The sequence below is a fragment of the Anolis carolinensis genome, chromosome 1 (assembly GCF_035594765.1).
Source record: "Anolis carolinensis isolate JA03-04 chromosome 1, rAnoCar3.1.pri, whole genome shotgun sequence".
NCBI classification, from domain to species: Eukaryota; Metazoa; Chordata; class Lepidosauria; order Squamata; family Dactyloidae; genus Anolis; species Anolis carolinensis.
The window spans coordinates 38,442,608-38,460,413 of NC_085841.1; the positions used below are offsets into that span (position 1 = coordinate 38,442,608).

Sequence of the window (17,806 nt, forward strand, 5' to 3'; positions counted from 1 at the left end):
GCTGCCATTGCCTAGCTGGCCAGGCTGCGAAGAAAGTCCCTCCAGGCCGCGGCTGCCGCGGCTGCCGCGGCCTGGAGGGACTTTCCCACCGCCTGGCCAGCCAGGCCAGGGCGCACTGGGCGGGAGGCGGGGCACCATCAGGGCGGTGCCCCGCCTCCCGCCCAGCGCACCCTGGCCCCGCCTCCCACGCTGCGCGAGAGGCGGGGTCAGGGCAAGCAGCATGGGAGGCGGGGCCAGGGTTGGCTCTGCCTCCCGCGCTGCTCACCCTGGCTCGGCTACTGTTGCCTAGCCGGCCAGGCTGCAAAGAAAGTCCCTCTAGGCCACGGTTGCCGCGGCCTGGAGGGACTTTCCCGCTGCCTGGCCAGCTGGGCAGGGTTTGCGGGGCGGGAGGCGGGGTCCCGTCAGGGCGGTGCCCCACCTCCCGCCCAGCGCGCCCTGGCCCTGCCTCCCACGCTGCGCGGGAGGCAGGGCCAGAGCATGGGAGGCAGGGCCAGAGCGTGTGAGGCAGGGCCTCCCGCAGCGCATGGCCACGCCTCCCACAGTGTGGGGGGCGCAATTCCCCCCCCCCCACTTAATGTGCAAATTTATCTCGGGCCGGCCCTGGTAACAAGTTTGCTATTAGGTATATCTTGCAATCACTTTCCATTACCAGAGGTCAAATCCTACCTCAAAAGGGCAGCAAACGTCACTCTGACTAGTGCATAAGCTCCTGTGTGCCAAAGCAACATGTCATCATTATGAAACTTCATGCCAAAGCTCTGCATCTCAATGGCTTATTTTCTAACCCAAGTTGTCAATGGCGTTATTGCTGGTACTTCTTCTGAATGGCAAAATTACTGGACATTGTGGTCATAGAGTAGCCACTACCATAGCTGATCCAGTGTTCCAACCTCTATCACCTAGCTCGAAATTCCATAGTATCAGGCTCTGAAACTCTCTTCCACAGGAGGTCCAGTTGCCCCCTCTCCCCGCCTTCTTTCCCCATGCAGACTTTTCATTTTAATTGTGGATCCACAGTGTATGTTTAAAATTAACTGCTGTTTGTTTTTGTTTATTGGAAATCATGTTTTAAATATAAGTATTTTAACTATTTGACCTTATAATAATTTAATAGTTTATTTTTTAAAAATGTTTATAAATGTTTTAGTTTGAAGTTTTCAAATTATTGTAAACTAGTGTGAATTCCATCTTGGGGGAGGAAAGTGGTATATAAATTCAATCAATACATTAATTGAATTAAATACCCAAGGCACCATAAACCAAATCTGTAGGAATAATACATTCTATAGCTATTGACAAAGAAAGAAATGTTCTGAATATTTCAGGCAACATTTTTACAGAGTTACTATCTACAGTGGTTGCATATCTACGTATTGGAAGTTTTGAGATAATATGTTGTCCTTTATTCCAAACGTATTAGAAAACTACAAAAATGTTCCATTTGGAGACATATCATTCACCTTGCCAGCAGATTAAAGTTTTTAGACATAGTGTAGACTCTGTAGTGTAGACTCTGTCTCTAAGGCAGGTGCCATCACCATAAGGTACTGTTTGGTTTAATTCCTCTATTTGCAAATAATACCCATTTGCAAATAGAGGAGCCCTCCTATGGTGATGGACTCTTCAAAGTCAAAACAATGGGCCATTTAAAAAACAGATCAAGAGATTATTATTATTATTATTATTATTATTATTATTATTATTATTTCTTATCCACCTTTCCTCATGGCTCAAGATGGGTTACAACATTACTAAAATACATAAAGGTAAAGGTAGATAAAGGTTTCCTCTGACATTAAGTCCAGTTGTGGCTGACTCTGGGGGTTGATGCTCATCTCCATTTCTAAGCCGCCATTGTCCATAGACACTTCCAGTTCATGTGGCCGGCATGACTGCATGGAGCACCGTTACCTTCCCGCCGGAGCGGTACCTATTGATCTAGTCACATTTGCATGTTTTCGAACGGCTAGGTTGGCAGGAGCTGGGGCTAACAGCGGGCGCTCATTCCGCTCCTGGGATTTGAACCTGGGACCTTTTGGTAAAATACATAATCAAAACAAATAATAATTTTAAAACACTCCATAGAATACATACATTAAAACGTATTTCCATAAAATACATATTAAAATATATGTTAAAATACACAAAACACAAGTTAGACATAAAGTGAATGTTTAAAATTCGTCATATAAACTGTCTGGGTAGGCCTGCCAGAAAAGATAGGTCTTCACTTGTGTCTTAATTCCGACAGCTGATCTAGCTCTCAATATAATACCTCACATCTTCCAAATCAGGTCGTCTTAAACTTTTCCACGCAGGACCTCTTTTGACCCAATACATTTTTACATAACCCCATAGCCAGAAAAAAAAATTGGGAGAGGTTTTGAAAATTTGGGGGGGGGGGTTGAACCCCTAGCACACACACACCCCTACAAACCTGTCAATATCTGCTTCAGATAGTGCCTGGAGGGACTCTTAATGTTTTGCGTCTCATAGACTTAGCATGGGGATTTGGTTAACCAGTTAAAATTCATGAGTAAACCAGGTTTTTTTATAACCTGAAAAATTTCGGAGGGGGGGGGGGGTTGAACCTGATCCCAGGTATATAGATATATTAAATATATACAAATCAAACACTTACAGATAACAAATCAGCATCTACAAAGCTTGGTAAACAGGCTGTACTTCATAAAAACAGCGTTTTTATGAAGTACAGGAAGTCCCCAAGTTACAAACATCTGACTTGCAAACAACTCATAGTTAAGAACGGGGATGAAACAATATGAAGTGAGAGACATTTTCCCCTCAGAAGGAAAATTCAGTCCTGAAAGAGTTATCATGGGGAAAAAGTATCTCAAATGAAGCTTTATCACCCATTTTTGTTTCCACAATAAGCCATTTTTTTCAAAAGAGGGGCACAGGCAACAAAACAAACAAAACAAGGGGGTTACCCCTTCCTTATGCTATCCAAAACTAAACAGTACACAGTAGAGTCTCGCTTATCCAACATAAACGGGCCGGCAGAACATTGAATAAGCAAAAATGTTGGCTAATAAGGAGGGATTAAAGCCTATTGAACATCAAATTACATTATGATTTTACAAATTAAGCACCAAAACATCATGTTTTACAACAAATTGACAGAAAAAGCAGTTCAATACATGGTAACGTTATGTAGTAATTACTGTATTTACGAATTTAGCACAAAAAAAATCGCAATGTATTGAAAACATTGACTACTACAAAATTGACTACAACTAAAGATAGAATTGCTGCCTAGAGAAACAGCTGTGGATCCAGATGGGAGGCAGACTGCACTGGATAATACAGAAGATTGGATGAGAGAAGGTTGGATAAGCGAGACTCTAATGTATATATTTTTGGCAGGGGTGCTTTGAATACGATTTCCTGCTTCTTGGCAGGGAGTTGGACTGGATGGCCCATGAAGTCTCTTCCAACTCTATTTATTATTCTATGATTCTATGAGTTACACTAAAAAAAATCTGTTCTGACTTACATACAGATTTAACTTAAGAACAAAACTATGGAATCTGTCATGTTCATAACTTGGGAATTGCTTTAACAGCTGAAATATTTTCTGCGGAGTCTACTGTAAATACTTCACAACAGTCTAAAACACCCATTAGGTGATGTTCAGAAAAAAAATCAGGGTCTCAATATTGACCCAAGAGGGGACCCCATTTGAGATCAGGATACATAATTTATGAATCACTGTTCTAGATCACAGTGGCATAACTGTTTAAGTTCTTCTACAAGATTTCATCTAATTGTTCCTCCTGAAATTTTTCTCACAACTCTGGTCATAATAAAATACTTTTCCAGCAGTCTGGCAAAACTGCATTAAGATAAGCCATAGACCCGTGGTTTTCAACCTGGGGTCCCCAGATGTTTTTAGCCTACAACTCCTAGAAATCCCAGCCAGTTTACCAGCTGTTAGGATTTCTGGGAGTTAAAGGTCAAAAACATCTGGGGACCCCAGATTGAGAACCACTGCCATAGACTCTTCATTTTTTTAACCAGTTGTCAAATGATTTTTGAACAGATTGTCTTATATTTTTCCTATTGCTTATCCCACCTTACTATGGTAGTTCTCCATACTTCTTTCACAGTTCTTGCCTCAGTACTTACTCCTTGTGATTAAAAAGGTCTCAATGCTTCTTTCTGTTTAAAAAAGTCTCTCATCTTCTGTCTGAACAAATCACATTTAGATTTTATCTTAATATGGTTAAGTTTCAATTGAAACCAACATGTTGCTCCAGATTCATTGGTACTGCATATAGTTGTGCATATGTTCATAGAATAGACTCATAGAATTGGAATGATCTTATAACCTGTCTGTTGCAGAAATCAGTTTTGATCTTCTTTCACTCCAATTTTTTCATTATTATCTTTTGAGGCAGACTTCCATTCCAATTATTTTCATATAGCTCTTGAAAGTTCTGAATGTTGATCTGTTTAACAACACAGGACAATGCTTAAAGAACAGTGTCATTAAGTAGCCACTCTTCGTATAGACTTAGAGAATGTGCACACTATAGCATGAAAGAAGTACTTGTGATCCTTGGATAGGAGCCTCATATAAGCTATTCTAAAGTTTTAAAATAATGAATTAATTAGAATTTGATAAATGCTACAATTCACCTTTTTATCTAAAGTTTGAAATGTGTAACTTTTCAGATTGAACAACATCAACAAAATTTAGAAGCAAAGTATGCGGAAGGTATTGCTGAACAAGAAAGCTTAGCAGCTCGAAAAGATCAAACAACTTGCCGTTTGTACAGTGCTTCTGTGTTAAGTACAGCATTGAAAGATGAGATGGTATTGCCTTTTTTGTTCTGTAACACTTCTGTCTCGTTAGAGTTAAACTTCATTTTGTAAGCTTGTTTGTTTGCCTTTTCTGCTAAGGGTATTTTATTTGTGCAACTTGTCTTCCTTTCATGTGTAAAACAGTGATTTGTAATATTATTTATCTATTTATCTATTTATTTTTCTCCCATGGATGGGATTCAAAGGGGCGTGCAATGGTTAAATGCATGTGGTTTTCCACCAGTGGTATATTCACTTTCTGTAACCATCATAAAATTCATTCTGGGTAAATACAAATGCAGTTTGTTAAGTGATAGCTTGCTGTGATGTGCAAGTAGCAATCTAATGCAGTGTTTTACCAGGTTGTGAAAATCCCCACTTCTCCGCATTTTCTTGTTCTACTCACTAGATGGGTAGATTATAAAAGAGCATTTTACTGAGTGGTTACTTGCATGTCATGACAACATACTGCTTGGCAAGTAAAACCTGTATTTGACTTCAGTCCAGCTTCATATAGGTCCACTATAATTTAAGTGCTATTTTTATGTAATTATATTTTCTGGGAAAATTTGGCAGGAGGAAATCTCAGGGATATCTTTTGAAGCAAGGGTGTTCAAGCCATGTTGTTTCTATAGATAACTATTATTCTGATGACTAATTCCAGATTTATACTAGTCCTTGGATGTCAGCTCATTATTAATATTGCACTTTTAAAGTGAATCCATCAAAACCTTATTAAGGCCGATCTGACTTTGTTACATTAGTGTCTGTCTGATTTGTCTGTCTGATTTGTTACATTAGTGTCTGTCTGATTAGTCTGATTAGTGTCTGTCTGTTTTGGCAGAATGTATGTCTTCTTACGTGAACTCAGATACCCAAAACCAAGAAAAAATGTTTTACAGAAAGAAATGAGTTCATAGCAACTGCATGTTCACCAGCAAAAACTCAATATATATTATGTTGGCTGATTCTTGTTGTTTTGTGGTGATTCTGGTTGCTTTCATAAGTACATGTGATTATTAACTGCATCTATACTATTTTACATTTACATACTCTATTTCTGGCCAAGACATTGTTGTTGCTGATAATGTTGCTGTTGCAAAGCCTTCGACAACACATATCCTCAAGTGATTTCTGAGTTATAGTGAACCTAGGTTGACGCTATCACTGTGTTTTCTTGGCCAGATTTATTCAGAGGGGGTTGATTTTCCCAGAGGACGAGAGAGAGTGTCTTGCCCACAGTGACCCAGTGAGTTTCCATGGTTTAGCAAAATTTGACCTTATTCACTTGGAATCCTAGCCCAACACCTAACACCATGTTGACCCCAAATACACTTTGTATTACTTTAAAAGGCTTAGATTACTCTACAACCTTCAATATCATTGACTTCATTACATAGGCAGAATTGTCTGTATTTTCATTACTGATCATCTCTGATATTCTGTTTTTTATCCTTATTTTATCCTTTATTTGTGTGATGACACTTATTATACAACATCTCATCTCTTCAAATGTATACATTCTGCCTTCTCCTCCTTCTCTGCATATTCCCCCCCCCCCCCTCTTTCTCCATTTCTCCCAACTTTTGTTTTACCCTCAGGCCACTAATTCTTTCATATTTTTTCTCGTCTCGTTATCTCTTTTTCTACTCCTGTTCCCTTTCATTCTGTAGCTTTATTCTCTCATGTATGGTGCATCATTAGATAGTATGTCATGATGGTCTGTGTCCAGCTCTTTCATGGATTTTTTGCTACCTATAACATTATTTCCACTATATAGTGAAGCACAATACAGAGTTGGCAGGAAAGATAAGAAGAAATATGCGATGTCAAGAGAGAGAAACAAGGGGCAAGAGGATGGGGAGAGAAAAGGGGGGAAAGTGACTCCAAACTCAGATTTATCCCAGCACCTCAAGTAAGAATCCAAAAGTTCTAATTTTGCTGAAAATATTGACTCCATTCTCCTTCACACTAGTCTAATCACAAAGTCCTGCCACTAGGAATTTGCCCAGAAAAATGTTGTCAGGGGAGTGAGAGTGGAAGGCTAAGAATAGTTGCTGCGGGGGGGGGGGGGGGGGTTACACACATGGCTGCTTGCTGGCACACAGTCTTCATCCTGGTCTTTGCCCCTGGAGACTAGGAGGGCACCCTCCTCTGCCACCCCCTCTTCCTCCACCGTCACTGCCACCCTCAAAGGCAAGTTCCTCCTCTGAAAGAAGAAGAGCAGGAGCAGCTGAGGGAAAGGAAGGAGAGCCTGCAGAGCATTTCAAATCCTCCTCTCCTGCTCTTCTTCGGGCAGCAGCCTCCTGAAGGTGTGCTCCTTGGGGCCAGTGCACCTTCCTGGAGCAGTATTCCAAGGCGGACTTTGCTTTTGAGGAAGACAATAGAGGAGGAAGAAGAGGTGGGGGAGGAGCCACCATCCTCGTTGTCAGGGGCAGAGGCTGGGAAAAAGGGAAGTGCGCCAGCAAGGAGCAGCTGAGTCCCGTAATGGTGGAGGCCAAGGCGCAGGCCAAGAAGAGACTCTGAGCTGGTGCTGAGGCCATGTGTGACTGTCCCGACCACCCTCTCAGCATGAAGGCCACCATATCCACATGCTGATAGGATGGTGAAAGATTTTCAATGGCTGTGGTTTGATGCCCAGCTGAGTCACCAGGGTTGGTGTTATTTAGCATCCTGAACATTCTTTCATCCTCACCACCAGCCCCATCTTGGGGTTTTCTAGCCTTACTAAAATTTGAACAGTCTTACAGTTCAGACTCACTGGAAGGTTGGCACCCTGGGAAGATCACATCTGCCACTGGGCGCTTACAGCAGATTTTTGTTATTTCCCTGGAGCAACTTGTCTTCCGTCTCCTCCTCTCTTGCTTCTTCTGCCACTGGCATGGGCCTTCATGTCCATGCTGTTTCAATGGCAGTGTTTACCCTCTCCTTTGCCAGCTTACTTGATGGAGCTCTTTGTGGTTGGGACTTCCCTTGGTCTGGGTGCTCCCCTTCTGCAATCCATTGCTTAATGCTTTCCTTCTGGCACATAAAGCACCCCTTTTTCTTTTTACTGGCCAAGTGCCCTCACACAGGTGATCAATGCATCCCTCCCGCTGGTGTCACCACTGGGTTCCTCCCACATTGTCCATACTGGGAGTATTTTCTTTCCAGTTCCTGGTTGCATTCTACTCTCCGCCAGGATTAACCACTCTTCTACAATGTCGGGATTGCCGCAGTGTAGTGCCCATTCCAGCAGGTCAGATCACAACCCTCCTTTAAACTATTCCAGTTTGGTCAGCTCAGACCAATCTCGGATTTTCCCAGGTACAACCTTAAACTCCATGGCGTACACAGAGACAGACTGAGACCCTTGATAAAACTTCCAAATGTTTCCCTTTGCTTTCAGCTCCGCCAACAGATCCTGGATTTGGCCCTTTAATGCTGCCAGGTAATCTCGCACCCGCAGCAGCAGCTCTGACACCTCTGCATTGTACATCTGGACCAGCCAATCTGCCACTGGCCCCTTCAGATTAGTTCCCAATGCATTGATCCTTGCTTCCTGTAATGGAAACAATGCTCCATAATTGTCCATATAATAATAATAATAATAATAATAATAATAATAATAATAATAATAATAATAATAATAATAATAAACTGTATAGGTGGCCCTATCTCCCTGAAGGGACTCAGGGTGATTTCTATTTTATAAGTCTTTATTGAAATTTTCCACACATTTTAAGTAAAAAATAAGAATAAGGAAGAAGTTAGAGGGGGAGAGGGGATGGAAAGTGGGGTGTAGTTGGGGTTTAGGATAATGTCTTTAGTTGCGGAAGAGAAAATTGGAAAGTTGGGGAAAGGGTAGGAAGGGGGAATTTTAAAAAACACATCAACACTGAAGAAAAAAAAAGGCAGGCAGACAAACAAAAAGCAAACAAAAACCGACAAAAATACAGTTGGTCTTCCTAGTCTTTTTTGACAGAGTATATTTCATCTGTTGTTTCTTCTTTCTTGGTCTTCATTCAGTTCTTCTGATTTTTGGTACTTATCTATGTATATGGATATGGGCGTATATATTTTTTTCTTTCTATCTATTGTGAAAGTCTATCCACCTCCCTGTTTAATGAGGTATCTTTTTTTTCCAATTTTTGTTTTGTTTTTCTCCATCCTTTTTGTAAAGTTCTCAACTTGTTGCCAGTTTGTCTCTTTTCTTGGTTTTCCCTGCTGTTTAGCCAATAAAAAGGTTAACCTGTCCATATTTTTTATTTCTGCAATTTTAATTAGCCAGTCTGTTTTGCTAGGTATTTCTTTTTGTCTCCAAAATCTCCTGTATATAATTGTAGCCACTGTTGTTAAATATGTTATTAATTTTTCCTCATTTGAACCCGGGGGGAAGTTTGAGATACCTAATAAATATATTTCAGGTAATTTACTAATTTTTTTTATCTAGTATCATTTGCATATTTTCATGGATTACTGACCAAAATTCTTTTGCTCTTTTACACTTCCACCAAATATGGAAGTATGTGCCCTCTTCCTCTCCACATTTCCAGCATTTTGTACTCATGCTTTTATTCATTAGTCCTAATTTTTTTGGTGTTATATGCCATCTATGTAGCATCTTCATCCAGTTCTCCTTTAAATCATACGAGTATGTGAATTTCAATTTTCTGTTCCAGCAAGCCTCCCATTCCTCTAATTCTATCATCCTCCCAATATTTCTCGCCCATTTGCTCATGCAATCCTTAATTGTTTCTGTCTCCGTGTCCCATTCAAATAGTACTTTATAGATTTTCGAAATTATTTTTCTTTCTGTGTTAAGAATTCTATCCCATCTGTTGTTTTTTCCATGAATCCCTGTAATTTGTCCTTTTTGAAAGATTCTTTTAATTGGCCATATTGTAACCATGATATATTTGGGTGCTCTGATTTTATTTCTTGTTGTGTTTTTAATATGTACTCTAATCCCTGTTTTTAAATTAATTCTTCATATTTTTGCCACTTTAACCATCCCAGTAACCTTCTTTGCATTGCTTCTATGGGTGATAACCACCTAGGTGTTTTGTTATACATTCTAATTTTGTACTTATGCCATGTTTTTATTAAAGCCGATCTAATCATGTGGTTACCAAAAAAAAAATCTATTTTAATTTTGTCATACCAAAGGTACGAATGCCAGCCATTGCGCAGGTCGAATCCTTCAATATTTAATATTTTCCTATTTTTTAGTTGTATCCAGTCATTAATCCAAATTAAGTTACTCGCTTCATAATATAGTCTCAAGTTGGGCAGTGCGAAGCCTCCCTTTCTCTTGTCATCTGTTAAGATTTTCATTTTAATGCGGGGTTTCTTCCCATTCCAAATAAATTTACTCAAGTCTTTATTCCAGTCTGTAAAGTTTTTCTGGTTCCTTAAAATCGGGAAGCACTGGAATAGGTATAACATTTTTGGGAGAATATTCATCTTGACGGTTGAAATTCTTCCCCATAATGAAATTTTTAAATTTTTCCATTTCTCTAATTCTTTTTTTATTTCAACTCATGTTTTTTCATAATTATTTTTTAATAATTGAATGTTTTTTGATGTTATAGTTACTCCCAAATATTTTATTTTCGATGTTATTTGAATACCTAACTTCTGTATGATACTATCTTGTTTTCTCTTTTGGATATTTTTTGCTAGAGCTTTAGTTTTATTTGTATTCATTTTAAATCCTGCCAGATCCCCGTATTCTTTGATCGTCTCCATCCATTTTTCTCCTTTATTTGCCGGATCTTCTATAAAACATATTAGGTCGCCCGCATAGGCTCTTACTTTATATTTTATCCCTTGTATCTCTGTACCTTGTAATTATTTATTTTCTCTAATTTTGTTAAGTAATATTTCTAATGTCATTATAAATATTAAAGGCGATAGGAGGCAGCCCTGTCTTGTCCCTTTTTGGATTCCAATTGGTTCTGTTTCTAATCCATTTATTGTAATTTTTGCAGTCTGATTTTGGTAAATAGCTTCTAATGTCAGGTCCTGGGGCTTTAGTCCCATCTAATTTTTTAATCGCCTCTTTTATTTCTTTTTTTGAAATTTCTTTATTTAAGATTTCTCTTTCCTCTGTTGTTATTCTTTCTAGCTTTAATTTTCCCAAATAACTTGTAATATTTTCTTCCTTAATTTTGTCTTTCTCATATAAATCTCTGTAGAATTTAGTAAACTGATTGGCTATATCTTTCTCTGTAAAATAATAGTTCTCTCCAATTTTTATTCTGTTGATATATGTTGATTCCTTTTTTTCTCAATTTCCTTGAGAGCCACCTTCCTGGTTTGTTTGCATTTTCGAAGTGATCCTGTTTAATATATTTTAATTGCTTTGCTCTTTGCTTTAATTCTAGGTATTCTTTGTTTTTTTGTCTTATTACTAATTCTTGAAGGAGATTGTTATTATTGGGGTTCTTTTTTAGTTTGGTCTCCGTTTCAATTATTTTATCAATTGCCTGTTTTAATTGTTCCTGTTTTTTCCTCTTTTTTGGCACTTTGCTATATGAAATATCCTCTCATGGTTACTTTGCTCGCTTCCCAAACAATTATTGGGGATGTTTCCTGGTTGTTATTAATTATAAAAAATTCCTCTATTAATTTCTTATTTTTCTTGATATCTTCTTTCTTTTTTAAAAGGTTTACGTCTAATCTCCATTTCCATTTTCCCCTTTTTTGATTTAGTATTAATTCAATTGGGCTGTGGTCTGTATCTATCCTAGGTAAGATCTTTGTTTTTGTTACTTTTGGAGCTAATGAACTTGATATCCAGAACATGTCAATTCGGGACCAGCTCTTATGTCTTGCCGAGAAGAAGGTGTAATCTCTATCTCTTTCATGTTGTAATCTCCATATATCTACTAGATTATACTCCTCTTTGAATTTTATGAATTCTTTGGAGAGTGTTCCTTTATTTTCCCCTTTTTTCTTAGCCTTTCCTGGGTTTTTATCTGTTTCATTATTTAAGACTCCGTTAAAGTCCCCCATTAGAACAATACTATCAAATTCTTTATCTAACAAAAATATCCTTAGTTTCTTCACAAAAGTTGTCTTTGTTTCGTTTGGTGCATATATATTACACACCAATATTTTTAAGTTTTCTAATGTTATTATTATCCCTAATATTCTCCCCTCATTATCTTTGAAGCTTAATTTAGCAGGGATTTTGGGATTTATATACGTGACTACTCCTCTTTTTTTCTGTGTATCTAAGGAATAAAATTCTTGTCCTAATTTTTGTTGAGATAGAAATTTAGCATGATCCTGTTTTATATGAATTTCTTGCAGTGAGATTATATCATATTCCAATCTTTTGAATCTATTAAATATTTTATTTCGTTTCTGGGGTGCATTCAATCCGTTTACATTGTTACTATATATTCTTAATTTCCTGCTCATGTTTGTTCTTCTTCCTTGTCATTTGGATCCTTCCCTTCTTCTTCTGAGGGGTTTATCGAGCTCTCTTCAATATCTTCCTCCACCTCTCCTTCTTCTTCCGTTCTATCTTCTCCCATTAGTTGTTTCTCTCTTAGCTGTCTTATCTTATCTTCTATTCCAATTTCTTGTTGGTTATATTTCTTCCCTCTAGGTCTCCTTCTCGTTATTCTGTCATCCCCATCTGTCTCTTCCTCTTCCTCCATTTCCTTTTTATTTTTTTTGTAAAAGTTTTGCGCTTTCCCTTCTGATGTAATCCAATGCTTCTCTCCTCTGTATGTAGTCATCAGGCCTTCTTTCTCCCAGCGGAATCTTATAATATGTTTTTTCAGTTCCTCTGCTAGGAAAGTGTACTTTCTTCTTTTATTTGTTGTGTCCAAGGGAAATTCTTTTAGTATTATCACTTTTTTCTCTTTATATGTAATGGTATTTTCGTTATTCAGTTTCAGTAACTCATCTCTATAAATTTTCTTTGTAAAGTTCACTATTACGTCCCATGAAGTCTTGTTCCTTTTTGCATAATTTGTATTGATTCTGTGTACTCGGTCTATTCTAGCCTCTGTCTCTTCTGTTGAACATTTGGTAAGGTTAGATATAATTTCTATCACCACTCTTCTTATATTTTCTTTTGGTTCTTCCCAAATGTTACGTAATCTCAGTTGATACTCCAGGTTTCTCGCTTCCATCAGTTCTTGTTTTGTTTCCATTTTATTAGTTTTTAACTCCAATATTTCTACTTCTCTCTGTAATTTTTCGTGTGATTTTCTGAGTTCTGCCTTATCACTTTTTAATTCTTTTAATTCTTGGCTCAGACTTCCTATTTCTTGTTTCATTCCTTTCAGTTCACTTTTAATTTCCTTCTTAAAATCCAACATTTGCTCTTGCGCTAATTTTTGATAGGCATCTTGCTTCTCTTGCATTCTATGCAACTCTTTGAGAATCATATCTGTCATCTCTTTGACCTGAGATGATGATGCCCTTTTCTGCGTGGGTCTCAGGTCTTTAGAATCACTTCTCAATTTGTAAGCCATTTTCCTTATAATTTCCAGTGTGTGTGTGTGTGTGTGTGTGTGTGTATATATATATATATATATATATATATATATATATATTAGGTTGTTGCCTTTTTCTTTATATCCAAATTTGATTTGGAGTGTCTGAGGATAAGTCCGGGCTTCCAGTCGTAGTTTTTAAATTTTACTGAAGATCAAATAAATCAGATAAATCAAAAATATCAGGATAGAGAGAATAGAGAGAGCTTTAATTCCACTTCTCACTTCACTTTTCCTCCCGTCGTGCGTCTCACTTCTCGTCTCTTCCTGTTTCCTCTCACACTCTTCTCCTCTTACTTCCTCTTCCGGCTCTCTCTCCTTTCTTTCCCTCCTTTCTCCTCCCTTCTCGCGAGATAACTCTCTTCTTGTTCCGGGCTGTCCCTTCCCTGCGAACGCCTCCGCATGGACCTCTCTCCCACGCAGCCAAGCCTGGCTCAGTTTATCTATCTTCCAGCATTTCCAAGGTCAGGACAGAGCTGTCGCCATGTTCTCTTCATCGAGTATTGGATTAAAGTATGTATTTTAAATTGGTATAAATAAACTAAGGCTTATTATTTAGCCTTTAGCCTTTAGCTCTCCCACACTATTCAAACTAGTCCACCAAAGTTCTCTTTAACAAGAGTCTTATTTCTTTCCTGGACAGGCTGTCCGTTACCCAATATCTCGGTCTTTCAGTTAGATATTCAATTAAATAACTCTCTTGGTGTAAAGTATAATATTCTGTTTTCCTTGTCTGTTAATTTTCTGAATGAAGCTCTCTTACTGTCCGTCCAAAGAGGCTTCCTTCTTTCGTTTGTCTTCTTTTCTTTCTTTCTCGTTTTGTGGAGATGTGGTGACAATGCATGTTCCGATCGCCTGATCTGGCGAACGGGTCACCTCCCGTGGCTTGCCGTACCCTATGGGGACTGTTTTCCCGGACCTTTCTAGGCGTCTCTCCTTGATGGAGAGGCTCCTCTATAGGCCTTCGGGTTTCCCCGTGGGTTGCACTGTCTCCCTGCTTCAGTCCGCAAGGGGAAAGGGAGCTTATGCTCTACCCAGCCACTCGGGAAGGCTGATCCTCTAGCGGAGCTTCAGAGGACCCAGCTCATCGCCATTTTTCCACACCGGAAGTCCAGGGTGGTTTCCAACATATATGGCAAACATTCAAAGTGAAAATGCAGAAAGATACAGCAAATTACATCAAAACCCACCACATCAAACAATATAAAAGCAACATGTCTAACATGGATGAAAAAAATAGGGAAGTTGGCTTGGTTCGCTGTTGAACTTCACCCAAAGCTCTACTCTTCCAAGACCTAGGTTCAGCTCACTTGCCCTGGCAGCCACCTTTCTGGGCTCTATCTCCTCCTCTCCAGCAAGCCTCAGCTGGCTAGCATTCCCCTGGTCCTGCCACCATTTCTCTTCGCAGTCCCTCATACCCGGGGTCACATCTTGCTCCTATCTCCAGGATTCCTCCACCTCCTTCCTCATCTCTGTCATCTGTATTGAGAAGATGGAAAGCATTTGGCATTCATTTTCGTCTCTAAGCCTCCTAATCTCGGAGGGGTTTCACTGGCAGTAGCAGAAATCGGTGCCATCTTCTTTCTCACTGTGACTTCTTTCCCCACCAGGAATTGAGTTCAGCTCAGGGGAAACCGAGGATCGCCTCCGAGTCACCTTCCACTGCTGACAGGTTCATCACTAAGGCAGCTGCCAGAGAGCTGACTGGGTGAAGGTCAGACTCTTGGGGTGTCTCTTCCTCGTCTCTCCATTCCCCGTTCCTCGACATTGGATCCAAGGGTTTCTCTCTCCACTCTTACTGTGGGAAAGTCTTCCATGAGAATTAGCTTAATGTCAGAACCTGCTAGTCCCCAGAGATAAAGTACTGCTCACAGACAAGTCTCTTCTGGAAACAACCTTTATTTCAGCCTTCACAGTAAACAGAGAAAGCTAATTCTACCAGATCAACAAAACCTTCCCCTTTTATACTCTATTGCTGCTTTGAAGATTATGGGCCTCCTAGAGGCAACTTACATTCCCATAACAAAAGCCAGACAGCCAGCACTTATCACATCTATTCTACTATCTCCCTGCCAGGAGTCCCCCAGTGGTGCAGTGGGTTTAACCCTTGTACTGGCAGGATTGATTACTTGAAGGTTAGGTTGTTGACTTGAATCCAACCCAGGAGAGCGCGGATGAGCACCCTCTATCAGCTCCAGCTCCATGCGGGGACATGAGAGAAGCCTCCCATAAGGATGGTAAAAACATCAAAAAATATCCGGGCATCCCCTGGGCAACTTCCTTGCAGACGGCCAATTCTCTCACACCAGAAGCAACTTGCTGTTTCTCAAGTTGCTCCTGATACGAAAAAAACCCCCTCTCACCAAAGTTGCAAGATGGCATGGATTCTTCTTTCACTGAAAACAACAGGTGAATACAGGATCCATGACAGATGCTTAATACTGACCCATTTTAAAATTGTATTTTTAAAGATAATAATGGCATCCTGGGTGAATTGCTCATGCAGTCAGCTAATGTTTTTTATATTAAGTGCCAATGTCTCATTTAGTACGCTTTTTATTTGTTGATGTGATGTGATAGTTTGTGCCTCTTAATATAGAGCAGCTTCCTTTGACTGTGGAATCTACAAATGTGATCAACTATCAGTGTGTAGTCACTCCTCAACCGCATGTTTTTTGCTTTACAAATTCTGTTGATTAGGACTTATATATTGGTAGTATGCTCTAAGTACTGGTATAATAACATTATTTAAATATAGTTTCCCATCCTCACTGCTGGAACTGCAATTCATACAATTAAACTCTTAGGTCATTTAGTTATTTAGTTATCTTTGCATTTATATAGTGCTTTTCTATGAAGGCACAAAATGAAGCTAGTTAATAATGTTAATAAATAGTTCTTTCAGGCTGGTAGAATTTCCCTTCGGGGCTTTCACTGAGCTTCCTGACCTTGAGTTCTTCCTACTATGTAGACACACAAGTATTAAGCAATTCCAATAAAGAAGTGGAGCGGCAGTCCTTACAGTTGTTCTGAGTCCATCCCTTCGGGACTTGATGACAGGAGCATTTTGATCTCCTAGCTTATTCTTAAGTTTTTAAGTCTTAACGTGTAGCTGTAACCAGTCCTCGTTTTTGTTATGTTGATTTTTAGGAACGCTGGAAGGAATCTGTTGATAACTTTGATCAAAGACTTCAGGGAATCATAGGTGATGCCCTTGTTTCAGCCGCTTGTATTGTCTACAGTGGTGTCTTATCAGCAGGATATCGTCAACAGATAGTGGATGAGTGTGTCAGACTCTGTCATGAAAACCGTCTGCCCGTTTCTCCATATTACTCACTAATAAACTGTATGACAGAAAAAAATGAGGTAGTATGCATAGAGTAAAAATGTACAATGTGATTTAAATGAAAATTAAATTAAATAACTTTTTGGGAAGTTGATATTTCTTTTTAGATGCAAAATTCACAGATGATGCATTAGCAAGTTAACCATGTAAAGGATTCATTTGTATTGCATGAATTTTGGAGGATAGTTATACTTTATGTGTTCATGTTGTACACATTCTGACAATGTTATCTAAATTAAAAATGATGTTTTTAGGTCCGTAAGTGGCAAAATGCTGGTTTGCCGCTTGATCAGTACTCCACAGAAAATGCTATACTTGTTATGTATGGACAACGGTGGCCTCTGCTAATTGATCCAGAAAGACAAGCTTACAAATGGATATATCAAATGGCAGGTGGCAAGCTACAAGAGATTTCTGCTACAGATGCCTCTTACTTAAGAAAACTTGAGAATTCTATGCGTATTGGTGAATCAGTCCTACTGCAGGTATTTCAGTTTCCACTGAGTATGGTCATACAATCAATAATCTTCCTCATAGTGTCTGTATACCACATATGAGTTTTGCATTTGGTGGCACAGTGGGGTTAAACCGCTGAGCTGCTGAACTTGCTGACCAAAAGGTCAGCAATTCGAATTCAGGGAGCAGGGTGAGCTCCCATTGTTAGTCCCAGCTTCTGCCAACCTAGCAGTTCAAAAACAAATGCAAATGTGAGTAGATCAATAGGTACTACTCTGACGGGAAGGTAATGGCACTCCATGCAGTCATGCAGGCCACGTGACCTTGGAGATGTCTACGGACAACACTAGCTCTTTGGTTTAGACATGGAGATGAACACCAACCCTCAGAATTGGACATGACTAGACTTAATGGCAGGGGAAAACCTTTACATTTTAGTACATCATTTTCAGCTATCTTCATGCTAAAAGGATTTTGTTGAGTCTTACTGGACTTAGATGTGCAAGCATCAGACCACCATGTCTTTTCATGGGGACATTGTGCTCCATGAGGAGTTTGGAGTGATCTTGGAAAGAAACTGATCTGAGATTGACTTTTTATTTTTAATCCCTACTGCTCGTTTCTTTTATCTTTTTCTTTTCCTCCCCACTGTATTTTACTTTTCCATTTTGGCAATATT

General features: G+C 39.3%; 1 protein-coding gene across 8 annotated transcripts in view; it reads left to right on the forward strand.

The window, feature by feature from the left end:
* The window catches only part of dnah14 (dynein axonemal heavy chain 14), a 362,578-nt gene that overhangs the window by 307,687 nt on the left and 37,085 nt on the right, over window positions 1-17,806 (forward strand). For all 8 annotated transcript variants that reach the window (XM_062972594.1, XM_062972581.1, XM_062972591.1 and 5 more), the window contains 3 exons: window positions 4,699-4,839; window positions 16,476-16,691; window positions 16,926-17,156. In XM_062972594.1, coding sequence (XP_062828664.1) covers window positions 4,699-4,839; window positions 16,476-16,691; window positions 16,926-17,156 — 588 coding nt within the window. The remainder of the gene's footprint in view (window positions 1-4,698; window positions 4,840-16,475; window positions 16,692-16,925; window positions 17,157-17,806) is intronic.